A 16,035-nucleotide genomic window follows, 5' to 3' on the forward strand; every position below is an offset into this window, starting at 1 on the left:
CTGTTACTAAGCATAACTTCTCTTAGACTAAAATTACCTGGAATGTTCACGGGTAAAATATAATCCATGGTGTTGCTTAAGTAAATAGTCAATCTTCAACTTATAGTTGTTACTTTATTCCTCTGAATTTTTTGTATGTCTTATTATGTAATACAGAAATATTATATATATATTTTTAAAATAAATACACTGGGGTTGCAATCTCAAAATTTTTTACTGATGGGTTACATGATTAAAAATGTTTATTTGGAAACCACTGCTTCAGTGAAAACAACAGTATAAAATAACTTTTTTGTGCCAAAGTGGAGTCATTTGCAGGTTAAGGGGTTATTCCCCCTGAGGTTGAATGCTGGCATCTGAGATGAGGAGGAAGATTTTTAGGTACAGGGAGAACAAAGTAGGATACTGGACATAGATGCTGTTTGCCTTGACATCCGTCTCCTGCTTCAGTGAAAGCTGGTGGGAATAGTAGTAAGTGACTCATTGTAAACTGGAAGAGCTCTAGAGAACTGTCGATGGGTGGGAGGGTGAAGGAAGGGGACCGGTGGGGTCCTGTGAAGGGACCTCTGGGGGTTGTGACTCCCTCAGAGTTTTGTCTCTGAGGTGTGTCCCTTGGAGCCTGGCCTGTGATCATGATCACTCCTCAGTTTCAACTCTAGAGACCTGGCTTCTGATGGCTGATATTGGCTGTGTGTGATCATTATTCTTCAGCTCTAATTAACAGGATGAGTCATTCAATTTTAATTTTTTTCTCAATTTATAATAGTAACAATAATTTTAAAATTATTCAGGAAAAGACAGACATATTCAGAAAGAAAACAGAACAAACAGGTTTGAAAGACCTAAATAGAACTACTGGAAATGAAAATTATAGTTATTAAAATGAAAATCTCTGTGAATGGGATAAAAAGGTAAAACTTAGCTGGAGACAAAATTAATGACCTAGAAAATAAATGTGAAGAAATTTCCAAGAAAGTATTACAGAGATATAAAGAGATGGAAAATAAGAAAGGTTAAGAGACATGGAGGGGCTTCCCTGGTGGCACAGTGGTTAAGAATCCACCTGCCAATGCAGGGGACACGGGTTCGAGCCCTGGTCCGGAAAGATCCCACATGCCGTGGAGCAGCTAAGCCCGTGAGCCATGGCCGCTGAGCCTGCGCTCTAGAGCCTGCAAGCCACAACTGCTAAGCCCACGTGCCACAACTACTGAAGCCCACGTGCCTACAGCCTGTGCTCTGCAATGAGAGAAGCCACTGCAATGAGAAGCCCGCGCACTGCAATGAAGAGTAGCCCCTGCTCACTGCAACTAGAGCAGCAATGAACACCCAACACAGCCAAAAATAAATTAATTAATAAATTAATTTTAAAAAAGAGACATGGAGGCTGTAAGGAGAAGGTGTAACATAAAACCAGGAAGGGAAGAGTAGAGAGGGAGGGGCAGTCTTGAAAAATATGAGAATTTCCAGAATTTATTGGAAACCTGAATACTACAGCAAACATTACGCTGAATCGTGAAAGTTGAGAAGATCCCCATTGAAGTCAGTAGTAAGATAAGTTTACCCACTAAATAAATGGAGATAGAGACCACATCCACGTTCATATCATCAGGATAGCAGTTCTCCCCAAATCTAAAATGTCAGTGTAACTCTAATCAGAATCCTATTAGGATACTTTATTTGGTTGAATTTGGCTTGGAGTGAAACTTGACACACAGATCCTCAAACTTGTATCGAAAGGCAAAGGAGCAGAATAGCTAAGACACCAGTGAAGAAGATGTGGATTTGCCTTGTCAGAAATCATGACATGGTAATAAAATACATAATTAGGACAAGGTGATATTGGCACAGGGGTTGACAGATAAATCGGTGGTACAAAGCAGAGTCTAGACATACCCATGCCTGTGCGGAAACTTGCTACATGATAAAGGTGGCATCTACAAATGAATGCTGGGATAATTGGTTTTCTGTATGAAACAGAAATACATGTCATCATACCATACTCAGAGTAAATTCCAGATAGGTTAATCAACCAAATGTGAATGCAAGCTTTAAAACTTCTAACAAAAAGTACAGAAGTATTTTTGTGATCAAAGACAAAGAGAGACGAAAAGTGCAAAATATAGAGGAAAAGATTGATTGGTTTGAATATATTAAAATTCAAACTTTGTTCAGCAAACCTCTATGTCCACAGACTGGGACATTTACAATGCTGATAAATGACAAAGCATTAATACTCAGAGAAAGAATTTCCAAATGAGAAAAAAAGTCTACTCAATTGATTCATTTAGTTTGTAAAAAAGTAGTTCAATGAAGTAGAAACCTAGATGACTAATAAACATATGGAAAGATACTCAACTTCTGTAGTAATCAGAGAAATGTAAGTTAAAACAATGGGGTATAGTTTATACACATCAAATGGGCAGAAATGAAAGTGATAGTGACAGATGTTAGTAAGGATGTGTTAAAATTGCAGATACTATACAGAGCTGGTGGGTGTATACACTGGGATATCTGTTTTGAAGAAAGTTTGATTTTATCAAGTATAATTAAAGGTCATGTTCCCCATGACCTAGCAGGAGAGGAAAGGAAGGAGGGAGGGTGGCACAAGGACTAACTCTGTAATGTTTTGTTTCTTAAAAAAAAAAAAGGAAGAAACATATATATGTAATCTGAAACAAATAGGGCCAAGTGTCAATATTTGACACAACTGGTGGGTTTGCTTGTTTGTTATATTCTTCCCCTTTTTTAAGCATAACATTTCATTTGTGTATTTTAAACTAGTAGCATGTGTTTCATACATATATAGTCGTATGATTCTTTAAATACATACTGTCTTTAAACAAATACCCGTGGAATAAAAATGATACTGAAAATAAGGTGTAACATTTTAAATACCCATCCATTGTATATGTACCTCCATAATCCCAGCCTGCTTCTTCCTTCCATAGATAATTGCTACCCTGAGTTTTGTTTTAAAAATCCCCTTCCCCTCCTCCCTTAAAAAAATGCTTTTACCATATGCGCATTCATCTCTAAATGATCGGCATTTTTAAACTTTATGTAAATGAAATCAAACTATAAGCATTCCTCTGCATTTAGCTTTTAAAAAACTCAATCTGTTTGTGAGCTTAGTCGGCTTGTAACTATAGTTTATTCATGTTCATTGTCCCAAAGTCTTAAAGATGCTCTCCCCCATACTCTTCTAAAAGTTTTAGGTTTTGCCCTGTTGTATTTAAATCATTCATCCTTGTGGAAGTGATTTTTGTGTATAATGTGAGATAGAGTCCCAATTTCATTTTTGTCTCCTAAGCAGTTTTTATTGCACACTTAGTTCATCCATACCCAGTGATCTGCAGTGCTGGTCTGTTATTGTTCAAATGTCTGTGTGTACATGGATCTGTTTAAGGATTCTTCTGTTCTGGTCTGTTGGTCCATTTTGTTCATGTGCCAAAATCACATTAATTGTCATATCTTTAGAATTATTTTTTTGTATCTGCTAAGACAAATCCCCTTTAACTTAACCCTGTATTTCAATAGTGTCTTGCCTATTCTTGGCCCTTTCTCCTCGCACATAAATTTTGGAATCATTAGCTTGTCAAGACAGACACAGACACACACAGAGTTGGGATTTTGATAGGAATTGAATCTGTAGGTGAAATGGGGAAAATTGATATCTTTTAAAAATTATCGAATATTATATAATCCCCAGGCTATAAAGTTCCACAATAATTTTGCAATAGAGGTCTCTGAACATCTTTTGTTAGACTTATTTCTAGGTATTCTGTATATTTTGTTGATATTTTAAATGGTATTTTCCAAAAGTTACATTTTCTTTCATTGTTATAGAACTATTTGTTTCTATATCTAGGAAACTTGCTAAAACTCCATTTAAAAATTTTTCTTGATTGACAAGGGTTTTCTGTGTTGACCGTCATATATCCCTCATGCAAAGAACTTTTGTTTTTTCCTTTCCAATCCTCATAAGCCATTTTATTTTATTTTTTATAGTAGCCAGGACCTCTAGTACAGTATTGAATAGAAATGGTGATGACGAGCATCTTGGTTTTATTCGTGATTTTAAAGGGATGCTTCAGATAGTGTGCTATTAGGAGTGATGCTTGCTTTACATTTTAGCTTATTGAAGTTTCTTCCTGTTCCTTATTAGCTAAGGATCTTTATTATGAATGATTCTTTAATTTTATTGAGTGCATTTCCTATTATCCATTGATACAGTCATGTGTTTTATCTTTAATCTCTTGTGTTGACATTCATGCTTTCTTTGGATAAACACATTTGGTCACAATTCCTTTTATAAATAAGTTTCTGGATTTGGTTTTCTAGTATTTTGTTTGGATTACTTGAATTCGTGTTCATGAGTAAGTGAGCCTATGATTTTCCTTTCTAGTATTATTATTTTTTTAACTTTATTTATTTTTGGTTGCGTTGGGTCTTCGTTGCTGTGCATGGGCTTTCCCTAGTTGCGGCGAGTGGGGGCTACTCTTTGTTGCGGTGTGTGGGCTTCTCATTGTGGTTGCTTCTCTTGTTGTGGAGCACGGGCTCTAGGTGCATGGGCTTCAGTAGTTGTGGCACACGGGCTCAGTAGTTGTGGCTTGCGGGCTCTAGAGCGCAGGCTCAGTAGTTGTGGTGCACAGGCTTCGTTGCTCTGCAGCATGTGGGATCTTCCTGGACCGGGGATCAAACCTGTGTCCCTTGCATTGGCAGGCGGATTCTTAACCACTGCTCCACCAGGGAAGTTCCTTTCTAGTATTATTTATTTCTGGTTTTGGTACGAAAATTGTAATTAGTCTCATTATATGAGTTTGGGGCAAGTTCCCCTTTTTTTCTATTTTATGGAAGAGTTTGTGCACAATTGGGATTGTGTTTTCTAGGAGCCTTGGTAGAACTCAACCTTTGACATCTTTTGGAGCTTTGCATGTCTTTTGTGGGAGGGTACTAAACTATAGATTCAGTTTCTTTAATGATTATAGAAATTTTCAGGTTGCTTGTTTCTTCATTTTCTTTATTTTTTTCAAACTTTTAAGCTGTAAAATATAATGCTCATATAGAAAAAGGCATAAAATTTAAGTGCACAGGTTAATTATTATAAAACAACCCATTAAACATGGGGTGTCAGGACCCCAGAAGCTCCTGCATGCCCCTTCCCAACCTCAACCTCCTTCCTCAGCCCCAGTTTTAATCACTGTTGTAGGTTGAATTGTGTCTCCCCGCCTCCAAAAAAAAAGATACGTTTGAGTCCTAATCCCAGTACTTGTATATGTAATCTTAACTGTAAGTAGGGTCTTTGCAAACATAGTCAAGTTGAAATGAAGTCAGACTGGAGTAGGGTGAGCCCTTAATCGTATGGCTGGTGTCCTGTTTCGAGAGGTGGAGGAGAGACCCAGAGGCACACACAGGGAGAACCCCATGCGACGTGAGGCAGAGATGCGAGTGACGTGTGAGCCAAGGAACCCCAAAGAGAAAGGCGTAGAACGATTCCTCCTGGGCCCCTCACAGAGCAGCACATGGCCCTGCCAACACCTCGATTTCTGACTTCCAGCTTCCAGAACTCAGGACCACCACTGCGAGCTTGAACCGAAGGGGACAGAGACAGGGCAAAGTGAAGGAGGGAACTCCTGGGATTCTACCAGCAGGAAGTGGGCCGATAGAGCTAGTTGGCTGAGAATGTGTTACTCGCTTCAGGTGATGGGAAGAATGGCTCAGAGGCTCGTGGGGCTGCTGCGGTCACCAAGGGCCCAGAGGCAGGACCACACCCCCTTGGCTCCGGAGGGCGGGGCCACCTCCTGAGGGCTGCTGCGCCCCCAGTCCAGGAGGACAGAGAGGGTTGCTCTCGTGCCTTGAAACCTAATGGGACTTGCCCTGCTGGGGTTTGGACTTGTTCGGGATGCATGGCCTCTTTTTTCTTCCCTGTTTCTCTCTTTTGAAATGGAATGTCTATCTTATGCCTGTCCCACCATTGCATTTTTGAGATAGATAATTCTCCTCTAGGTTTCACGTGTCCACAGATAGAGAGGAATTTTATCCCAGGATGGACCGTATCCAGAGTCTTAACCATATCCAATTTAGATGATTTAAAAGAGATTTGGGACTTTCTGAGTTGATTGTATTTGGATGAGATTTTGGACTTAGTGTTGATCCTGGAATGGGTTAAGAGTTTTAAGAGATGCTGGGATGGATGTATTTTGCATAGAAGAAGGACAAAAATTTTGAGGCCAGAGGGCAGGCTGTTTATTGTGACCCGCCAGAAGATATGTTTAAGTCCTAACCCCTGTTAACGTGACTTTATTTGGCAGTAGCGTCTTTGCAGATATAATCAAGTTGAGATGAGGTCAGAGTAGAGTACAGGGGGCCCTCAGTCCATTATGACTGACGTCCTTGTAAGAAGAGACACAGAGGCACAGACACTTGAGGGGAGAGTGCTGTGTGATGATGGGAGGGCCAAGGGCTGTGGCAGTGCCAGGCACTAAGAGAAGGGCGTGGAACAGGTTGTTTCCTACGGCCTTCAGAGAGAGGATGCCCAGCTGACACCTTGATTTCAGACTTCCAGCCTCCAGAGCTGTGAGAGTCAGTTTCCGTTTTTTTAAGTCACTGAATTTGTGGTAAGTTTGTTACAACAGCCAGGAGATGAATACAGTTATTGTCATGTCTTTAATGGTATCCACTTAATTGTTGCTTTTCTTTACACTTTTATCACCTAAGTATGCATCCCTAAACACTATGGCTTACCTTTAAAATAAACTCTTGGGCTGCCCTGGTGGCGCAGTGGTTGACGGTCCGCCTGCCGATGCAGGGGACGCGGGTTCGTGCCCCGGTCCGGGAGGATCCCACATGCCGCGGAGCGGCTGGGCCCGTGAGCCATGGCCGCTGAGCCTGCGCGTCCAGAGCCTGTGCTCCGCAACGGGAGAGGCCGTAACAGGGAGAGGCCCGCATACCGCAAAAAAAAAAAAACAAAAAAAAAAACAAACCTCTTTATATTAAAATAGAAGTTACGAAGACAGTGCAGAATTCCCATATACCCGCATATAGTTTCCCCTATTATTAACATCTTACATTAGTATGGTACATTTGTCCCAATTAATGAATCAATGTTGATACATTTTATATTACCAGGGTTTATCCTTTATCCAGATTTCCATAATTTTTGCTGAGTCTTTTTTTTTTTTTTAAACTAGAATGATCAGGTAGCAAAATAACATAGAATACAACACAGAGCCATATGAGAGAAAGCTGTGCCCTCAAGCCTGGGGTTGGGACCTCTTAGTCCCCATATTCTTGGAACACATTCCATGATTCTCTGGGGCAGCAAGGCTGGCTGGAGCATGAGCATCTCCCTGCTGACTGCGTAACTGGTCCACGCCCAGGGCGCAGGCTACACACGTGGAATGAGGCCAGACAAGTTACACTTGCTCCCCGATGAGCCCTTCGAAGAGGAGCGCTCTCTGCAAAGGCCCTACACCTGGCAGGGATCGCTGCACCAGGGAGAGCTCAGAGGTTTAGTTCCTCTGTGGCTGAGACACATAAAAAGCCTAGACCAATCTACGCGCATATTCTCACTAACTAGAGAGGTAGGGGACCGAGACTGCCTCCAAGCCAGTGTTTGGTCTTTGGTAAACAAGGATAAATACAAAACATGTTCCTCAAGTGGGCTTGAGCAGAACTGGGCACAACAGGTAAAAGATTCCAAAGCGCCATTTAGTGCCCGGCACAGAAGGAGACAGGGGAGGGTGTCGGGGTGGGGCGTGCTCTGCCGTAGTCTCTGCTGCCCTGGCCCCGTCTCTGCACTTCCTCCCTGCTTTCCGCATCGGCCCTCACTTCCCCGGCCTAACCCTCCCAGCCTGGAGCGACAGAGCGGAAACCCCGGAGGCCGAGGCTCTCTGCTGGGGCTGAGAACCTGAGGCTGAGCGCCTGCAGCAGGGGGCGGGCAGGGCAGGGCATGTGCTGGGCCCCGGAGGCTGGGGCGAGGCTCAGAGCGGGAAGGAGTGCTCAGCTGCCAGAATGATGGCCGTCTTCTGCTCCAGGATCAGTTTTGAACTTTATATAAATGGACTCATACCGTATCTCTTTCCATGTCTCTTAATCTTGCTTTCACATTTCTTTAAAGCTTTTTTTCAATATTTTCCATTCTGGGTAATAATTTTAGTATACTTTTCATCACTAATTTTCTCTTCACCCATCCATTGAGTATCTGAGTTAATTCAATATACTTATTTCCCCCCCAGTTTTATTGAGATGTAATTGACACGCAGCGCTGTATAAGTTTAAGGTGTACAACATAACGATTTGTTACAAACCATCATGAGGTGATGACCACAATAAGTTTAGTATACTTTTCAATTCTACTGTCCTATTCAGTTCTTTCTTTTCTTTTTAATTTTTTTTTTTTAGCAGTGCCATGCGGCATGTGGGATCTTAGTTCCCCGACCAGGGATTGAACCCATGCCTCTTGCATGGGAAGTGCAGAGTCTTAACCACTGGACCGCCAGGGAAGTCCCTATTTGGTTCTTTTTCATATCCACAAGGAGTTTTTTGATAGTCCCTTGTTTCTTCCATCAAACCTTGAGTAATCTTTCAAAATTTTATTGTACATATGATACACATTTATTGTTACCGTCCCTATCTGATATTCCTGCTGTTTTGCAGTGTTTTGGGGTCTGGTTCTCTTGTTTCTTTCTGCAGAGTCTCCTTCATGCAGCTCATCCCTTTTTTTGTGAGTTTTGATTGTGAGGTCATATTCTTTGGGGTTTTGCTTATAGCACTTCTCTGAGGCCTGAATCTGAGAGGATTTGTACTTGTTTCTTCCATGTGCCTTGGCTTACTACCTACTTGAGACCTATTTAAGCTAAATTAGCATGTTGGGGGCTTTTCAGGACACACAGGTGGCATAAATTCTAGCCTCAGCTATGTGAGGGCTGGCTTGTGGTTATCAGTTTCTCAGAGGGGATGTTTCCTCCTCCACTTAGAGCTCAGACTGAGATGGAAATGTTGCTTCACCACCTGTCTCTGCAGGGCTGCCTCCTGCCCTTGTGGCCTTCCACTGGGTCCCAGGGTTTCAGAAAGTCTGCAATCTGATTTCCTGACTGTGGGCGCTCCAGCCTCATGAAAACCCGAGCTCCTGGCTGTCTTGCTGGATTCAGGCCTTTTCATTACTTTGGCTTCTGAGGACTTCATTTCTTTCATTATAAGCTCAGCCTGTATATTTAAAGAGATGGTTTCTGTATTTCATCCTGCCTTTTCAGGGATTCTGTGCTCAGGGGGGGTTGATGTTATTTAATCCGCCATGTTGTTGATAGGGAAGCTGTTGTATTATTCTTCATACTTTGCTAATTGCTTGGAATTTCATCATAATAATAACCACTAAACTATAATATGACCACTTTTCCATGTCTTTAAATATAACTTTCTTAAACATCTTTTTTTAATGGACATGTAGTATTTTATAATTATTTATCTATCCCCTTTTGATGGGTAGTTTTCCAGTAGTTCGCGATTAAAAACACTGATGAAATGAACAGCTTTATACCTACATCTTGCTGTGCAACCAGGATAAATAGTAGAAGTAGTGTTACTGAGATAAGCACCACTGAACACCTCAAGGCTTTTGATACCGGTTACGTGTAGGCCGTTTGGAAGCGTGTCCTTAATGATAATGTAGATCCATCCGTGGCAGGAAGAGAGCCCTGGGCTCTGGCTCCCGACTTGCTCTGAGTGAGCGTTGCCATCGACTCGGTGTCGTCACTGTGGACAAGGAGGCGTCGGTTGGTTAAGCTCCAGGGTCTGTGTCTCAGCACCCGTGGTTCTCACTCTGTGCTCTTCCTTCCCCGCTCCCAGGTGACGTCACGGTGGACTTTCCGATGCCCAGGCTGCCCTCAGGCTCTGTCACACGACGATTCCCACTTTCACGAGCGGCACAAGTGTATCAACTTCTTTGTCAAGGTGTACGGCTACATGCCCCTGCTGTACACACAGTTCCGCGTGGACTCTGTGCTCTTCAAGACCCGCCTGCCCCACGACAAGACCAAGTGCTTCAAGTTCATCTAGGGGCGTTGCGCACATGGGGGAGGATGAGCAGAGTGAGGGAGGCAGCTGCTGAGGTCGCTAGACGTGGAAGGACCTCGGGGAGGCCCACCGGGTGGGCGGCCCAGACCCTCTGCTGGGAGGGCCGGCGGGGCGAGTGCGAGGGACAGAGCTGCCTTGCTCTTGAAATCAGCCACACTGGCCGGAGCCCTGGTCCCAGGACGCCAGGGCTCCGACACAGGGCACTGGTGATAGCTTACACTGAGGGCCACAGGGACCCTGGAGAGTCACTCATGCAGTTCATAAGCCCAGGGCAGCTGGTTTGCGGTTTTTAATTCACTAACAACTACTATTATTATTTAAAAAGAAAGTTTCAGATTTGCCATTCGAGGCTTATTTATATACATGTGTATATATATACACATATATGTGTGTGTATATACATGTGCGTGTATATGTATATATGCACACATACATATACATATATATATATATATAGCTGAGGGGAGTTCGGCATTTCTGCCCACCTCACAAAGTGAGGGACGCACCACGGTGGTCTGTATTTTGGTGGAGATGGATCCTGGCCTTCTGGTATCTGGCTCATCTTTACAGATCATGTCCGTCCTCCCCAGGGGCATCTATCTGTGTGCAGAAACAAGAAGGGGCTGGGCGTGGCCCTGTTACAGGGCCTTGCCCAGGATAAGACCTGTTGCCAGCCAGGGCTCTGTAGCTCGAGGTGTGGGGTCTGCACCTTTGGGGGCAGTGGAGCCTCCCTGCACAGGACGTGGTGGGTTTGAGGACTCCCTGCTGGGTCGTGCTGTCTGGGTACTCGGCCCAGCTCTCTCCCTGCCCCCTGTTTGAGAGAGAAGACAGGAAGGACCGAGACCTGCGGACAGACCCCCAAATGGCTTTTTGTTCGACCCTCCTTTGAAAGACATGTTGTGCTTTGGCTACAGACTTGCCTGCAGGTTCTCTCCCGTACGAGGACAGCAGCCTGGTGGGCTGCACTTCAGCTGTGGTCTGAGTGGTTTGCAGGCCGGCCTACTCTCTGCCGCAGAGCAAGCGGGTATCCTTTGATCCCCACCCGGCTGGCCGGGGAGTCGCAGCAAGGCACCTGCCTTGGGATAATACCTTGGTGAAATTCACCTTCCCCGACCCCTGTCTGGACCCACATCCTATAGTTATTGGCTCCCTCACGCCGGGTTGGTTCCGGGACCCCCTGAGGTTTGCTCTGTGTCAGAATGGTGGGAGGATAGGATTTGTTAGGTGAAGCTCGAATCCAGCCTGAAATTTAATAGGCATTCACACCCCACATTACCACGTTCCGCTCTGGGTTTAAATTTCCGTTTCCTGGGCTGAAATAGAAGCTAATTTTTCTGTGTGTGGTGGTGGCAGCACTGGGGGAACCAGAGGGCGTCAGTGGCTGTTGGCAGGGATTTAGCCCGTGGCCTCTACCGTATTTCTGGTCCCCACGTTCCTCCAGTGAGGTCGAATCTAGGAGGTTCCCCACAACTGACTGAACAAAGGCTCAGCTTTGTCCTGGGCACGTACATGCCTTAAGCCAGCTCCGTCTTCCCCTGACCTTGACGTCCTGTGCTCCTGTGTCCAGGGGGCACATCCTCCTCTGACCTGCCTGCCCCAGGTGGGTTCTCTTCAAGTATCATTTTGAAGCCAGGCTCTGTCCTGTGGGTAACACCCACCTGTAGGGCCGCCTGACCTAAGGGACTCTCCCCGTCGGTGGACAGGACCGGGGCTCCGTCCTCCGGACATTCCCACTGGCATCTTCCTGTGGTTCCCCTGCTGAGGCAGCTGCCTAGGAAATTGAGCTCTGCTGCTCAGCAGCCCAGCGAAGGGGTCCAGACCCCCTGCTTCCTAACTTTCTAACTCCCCCTTCTTTGACCTTGGACTTTATTCTTTTTAGCAGTAGCCTTCTTCCCTTTGGGAAGCCAAAGAGTGTGGTGTTTTGAGCTATAAATGTGGCTGCTATTTTTATCTTGTCTCTTTTAATGTGAGGAGCTCCTAGACTGCCTCTGAGCGGGCCTGGTGAGAAAGGAGCCGTGTCAGGATCCCCCGCACTGGAGCCAGAGCGCGGGGTCCCTGAGCACTGGCGGCAGATCGGGAGCAGCTGGTACCCTGAGGCTGTGGATGACGTCACGGGGCACTGTAGGGGGGGTGGTGATGTCAGAGCACAGACGAGGGTGGCACTGTTTGGACCTGAACAGGACACTGACTTGAAGGACTCCAGACAGCAGTCTCTGGTGGACACTGGCCACGTTCGTAAAGGACCCTCCTCGTGGTGAGAGGGAGGGCGGTGGGAGCTTTCGGAGGCTTGGTTGGTTCTCCAGGAGAATGGCCGCTGCGTTTTGCAAGGCGGGTCAGGTAGAGGCCCAGGTCCAGGCCTCGAATGCCTTTGATGCCGATCGGTCACCTTGGGAAGCCCAGATGTCACCTGCACCACCTGATTGACTCACCTGGAGCACGGGACAGCCCTGCAGATGCACGTGGGCCTCCTCGGCTGTCCCGTGAACCCCCGCTGCCGTCTTCGTTCCCCGGCGCGTCTTTGCTCTCCAGCTGGCCAGTTTGCTCTTCACTGAGAGGCGCCCACGTGAGGGGGAGCCCCCAAGGTGCTCGTCAGGCCTTGCTGGGCTCTTGCACCTGTGCCGTGTTCTCCGCCTGTGTGGCCCGCACCTCAAGCCAGGGCCCGTGCGCTGGGCATGCAGGAGTGGTCCCCTTGGGAGCGGCCTGCCTGTGTGTGTGCACCGCGAGCTCCTGTTTGCAGTGCTGGCGTTTGAGGGGGGAAGCGCTCTGATACTCATGCCATGTCCATCCACCCCACCCCTTTTCCAGTCATGAGCACAATGGTCTTACGTTGGATTTTTGTAAAAAAATAAAATGGAGACTTTAACTCATGCAGCTTGGAAGTCTTTTGTGGTTTTCCTCTGCAGGATGCTAGAGTGGCCTGAGGGAAGGTGCCTGCCCAGTTCCAGGAGCCACCCATGCACGGCCAGCAAGCCCCTCCCAGCACGACTGTATGCTGTGACTTGGTCCTGGAGCAGCCCGCGTGCCTGAGCCCGGCTGATGCCGTCAGTGTGCATGGACGTGGGCAGCCTTGTTTGCGTCCGTCTCTGGGATTAGTCACTTGATTATGGAGAGAGGAATGTAGGTGTCACCGAACTGGTTTGAGCGGGATGTGGGATGGCACGTGGCACGTGTTGGCCACCTTTACTTTTTCACGGTAACTTTTCAGTGTGTGTGGTGTGGTGCCGGGGAGCTCAAGGGTACGTGTTCCCAGCCCAGAGGAGAGGGCTGGCTTAGAAGGGCCCTGTCGGTCTGGGGGTTATTTGCTGACTTCCAAGGAGCCACAGAAAGCTCCTGCATCTAGTTGGTGCTTGACTGTCCGAGTCCAGTCCTTTTGATGTCTGGCTTCTGCTCAGCTGTGGATCAGAGCCATCCTCAGGGAGTGAGCACCGAGTCACGGGCTTGGAGAAGACGGACGGAGAAGGAAGGAGGATGGAAGGCAGAGAAAAGCTGCTCCTCAGCTGGGTTCTGCAGTTGGGACCTTGGTTTGTACTAACAAGACTAAGAATGCCTGGGACCCGCAGTTCAGTGTTACTCCGATACTAGGGTTGACAGCTGATGCGGTAGGTTTGTGGCAGGTGTTGGGGGGAAGGTGATGTCGTATCGGGTGGGGATGCCTACTCGGTCTGGAGCTGGAGCTGCCAGGCTCCTATTCTTGCAGCCATCCATCTCCTTGTTACCACTTGTGCTGGGGCCAGAAGGGCTTGAAGTGGCATGAGGCTGTCGAGATGGGTGTGGTACTAGACACAGAGATAACACGTCTAACTTAGGTTCTGTTCCTGCTGGTTCTGGCTTGGACTTGACAAGGTAAGCCAAAGTGGTCCGTGTTAGCGGTTGATATTATTGTCACTGAAGTCGAAGATTCCACCATATTTGCAAAAATGTGGTTAAGAAGGATAATGCTGTGGTTAAGGACATGGACCCTGGAGTGGACTCTGTGGGTTCAGATCCTGGGTCCCCCATTAAACTGGCGGGGAGCACGTTATAGTCTAAACTTCTCATCCATAAAATGGCAGGTAGTGTGCCCACGTCTTGAAGATGTGTTGAAAGTAAACATAATAAACGTGAAGAGTCCACTGTGTGGCACACAACAGAAATGCACTGTCATTGGGGTAACTTACTGGAAACTTCTTGGTGGCACTTTTTGCATTCCAGCTCATTCCACGCTCAGCTGAAGCACTGCCTTCAAGAAACCCTCCCTTCTCAGAAGTTGCTGCTTGTCCCCCTCTAACAGCCGCCACCACCCCTGGCCCATCTCCTGCTACAGCAGCTGACCTGTCTTACTTCACCGCGCACTGTAATGGTTATGGGTCTGCTTCCCGCACCAGCTTGTAAGCCTCTTGAGAATGGAGCACTTAAGTGCTAAACGGTTTCTTCCCTCCCTCTCTTCCTCCTTGCGAAATAGTTTTTTGATGAATGAAATGATTTGATGACAAAATTAAGGGGGGGTCACATAGAAATCATAGCTGGCAGCAAGCTGAATAGTCATCGGTACTGTGGTGCTTTTGGAATATAGCTAACGTGGGATTACCAGAGTGTTGCAGGAAGTTGGCATGCAACCACTAAGAAGTCTTATATTCACTATTTTTATTATTTAAATCTTCACTGACAAAGGGGGTTAAGAGAGCATGGCAAGAAGAATTGAACACCCAGAATGGATTCCAGAAGAGCTCATGAAGTACGGTGGGAAGCCTTGCACTAGGACCCGCCTTGGGTTGCTGTTTAATTTCACCTGTTTTAATTAGGCAAATTGTTTTATCCTTCATTTGTCTTCGTATTGTGAAAGAGTACGAATCTTAGTCATATTGTAGGGTGGTTATGTGAAAATTTAATCTGTTTAGATTCTATTTATTTAACGTATTGGTCCTAATATTTAATTATGAAAAATTTCAAATGTACAGGAAGTTTAAATAATTTTTATACTGTAAACCTGTATACCTAACAGTCATTTTACTACACTTGCTTTATAAAGCTATCTATAGATTCATTCCTCTATTCATTTTTTTTTCATCCCTTTTATCCATCCTATTTCTGGTGCATTTCTAAGTATATAATTACTGGCATTAATTCACTTCCCTCTAAATACATAAGCACACACATCATTAACTGGAGGTCAATATTAGTTTCTATGTGTTTAATGTAAAATTTCCATATTCAATTTATACATCGAAATGCACACATCTTAAGTGTACTTTCTCTTGACTTTTGACAAATGCATACACTTGTGTAACCAACCCCATCAAGATACAGAACATTTCTGTCAAACCCAGGGATGTTCCCTCATGTTCTTTTTTAGTCAGTCTCCACCTCCACCCCACAGTGATTTTATTCTTTCACCTTGGATTAGTTTTCCTGTTCCTAGAATTTCATATAAATAGTGTCATACAATTTTTACTCTTTTGTGCACATCTTCTAGAAACTCAAGTGTTGTGTTTCTGAGATTCATCCAGTGTTGCACGTATTAGTAATCTGTTCCTTTTATTGAGAGAGGTATTTCCTTGATTAACAACATTTGTCCATTCTCTTGATAGGCACTGGAGCTGTTTCCAGTTTTTGGCTGTTACGAATAAAACTGCTAAGAACATTCATGTGCACGTCTTCTTGTGGATTTATGTTTTTCTCTTGGGTAAATACCTAGGAGTAGAATTGTTGTGTGATAAGGTAGGGATGCACTTATTTAGTTTTATAAGAAACGGCCAGACCTTTTCCCGTAGTGATTGTACTCATTCGTGTTCCCACCAATAATTTTGTGTTTCAGTTGCTGTGCATCCTCGCCAGCCTCGCCAGTGGTGGTGTCAGGCCTTGTCGTTTTAGCCATTCTGGTTGGTGAGTAATGGTATCTCGTAGTTTGAATTTGCATTTTCCTGATGACTAGTGGTAAGTACCTTTTCATGTGCTTACTCCGTTTATATGTATTTCCTTTAT

General features: G+C 45.3%; 1 protein-coding gene across 2 annotated transcripts in view; it reads left to right on the forward strand.

The window, feature by feature from the left end:
- The window catches only part of EXTL3 (exostosin like glycosyltransferase 3), a 65,408-nt gene extending 52,481 nt beyond the window's left edge, over nucleotides 1-12,927 (forward strand). For both annotated transcript variants that reach the window (XM_081237004.1, XM_081237003.1), the window contains exon 6: nucleotides 9,847-12,927. In XM_081237004.1, the coding sequence (XP_081093130.1) occupies nucleotides 9,847-10,056 (210 nt within the window). In that variant the 3' untranslated portion in view covers nucleotides 10,057-12,927. The remainder of the gene's footprint in view (nucleotides 1-9,846) is intronic.
- The last annotated feature ends 3,108 nt before the right edge of the window (nucleotides 12,928-16,035 follow it).

This window comes from Mesoplodon bidens, assembly GCF_964165515.1.
Source record: "Mesoplodon bidens genome assembly, chromosome: 6".
NCBI classification, from domain to species: domain Eukaryota; kingdom Metazoa; phylum Chordata; class Mammalia; order Artiodactyla; family Ziphiidae; genus Mesoplodon; species Mesoplodon bidens.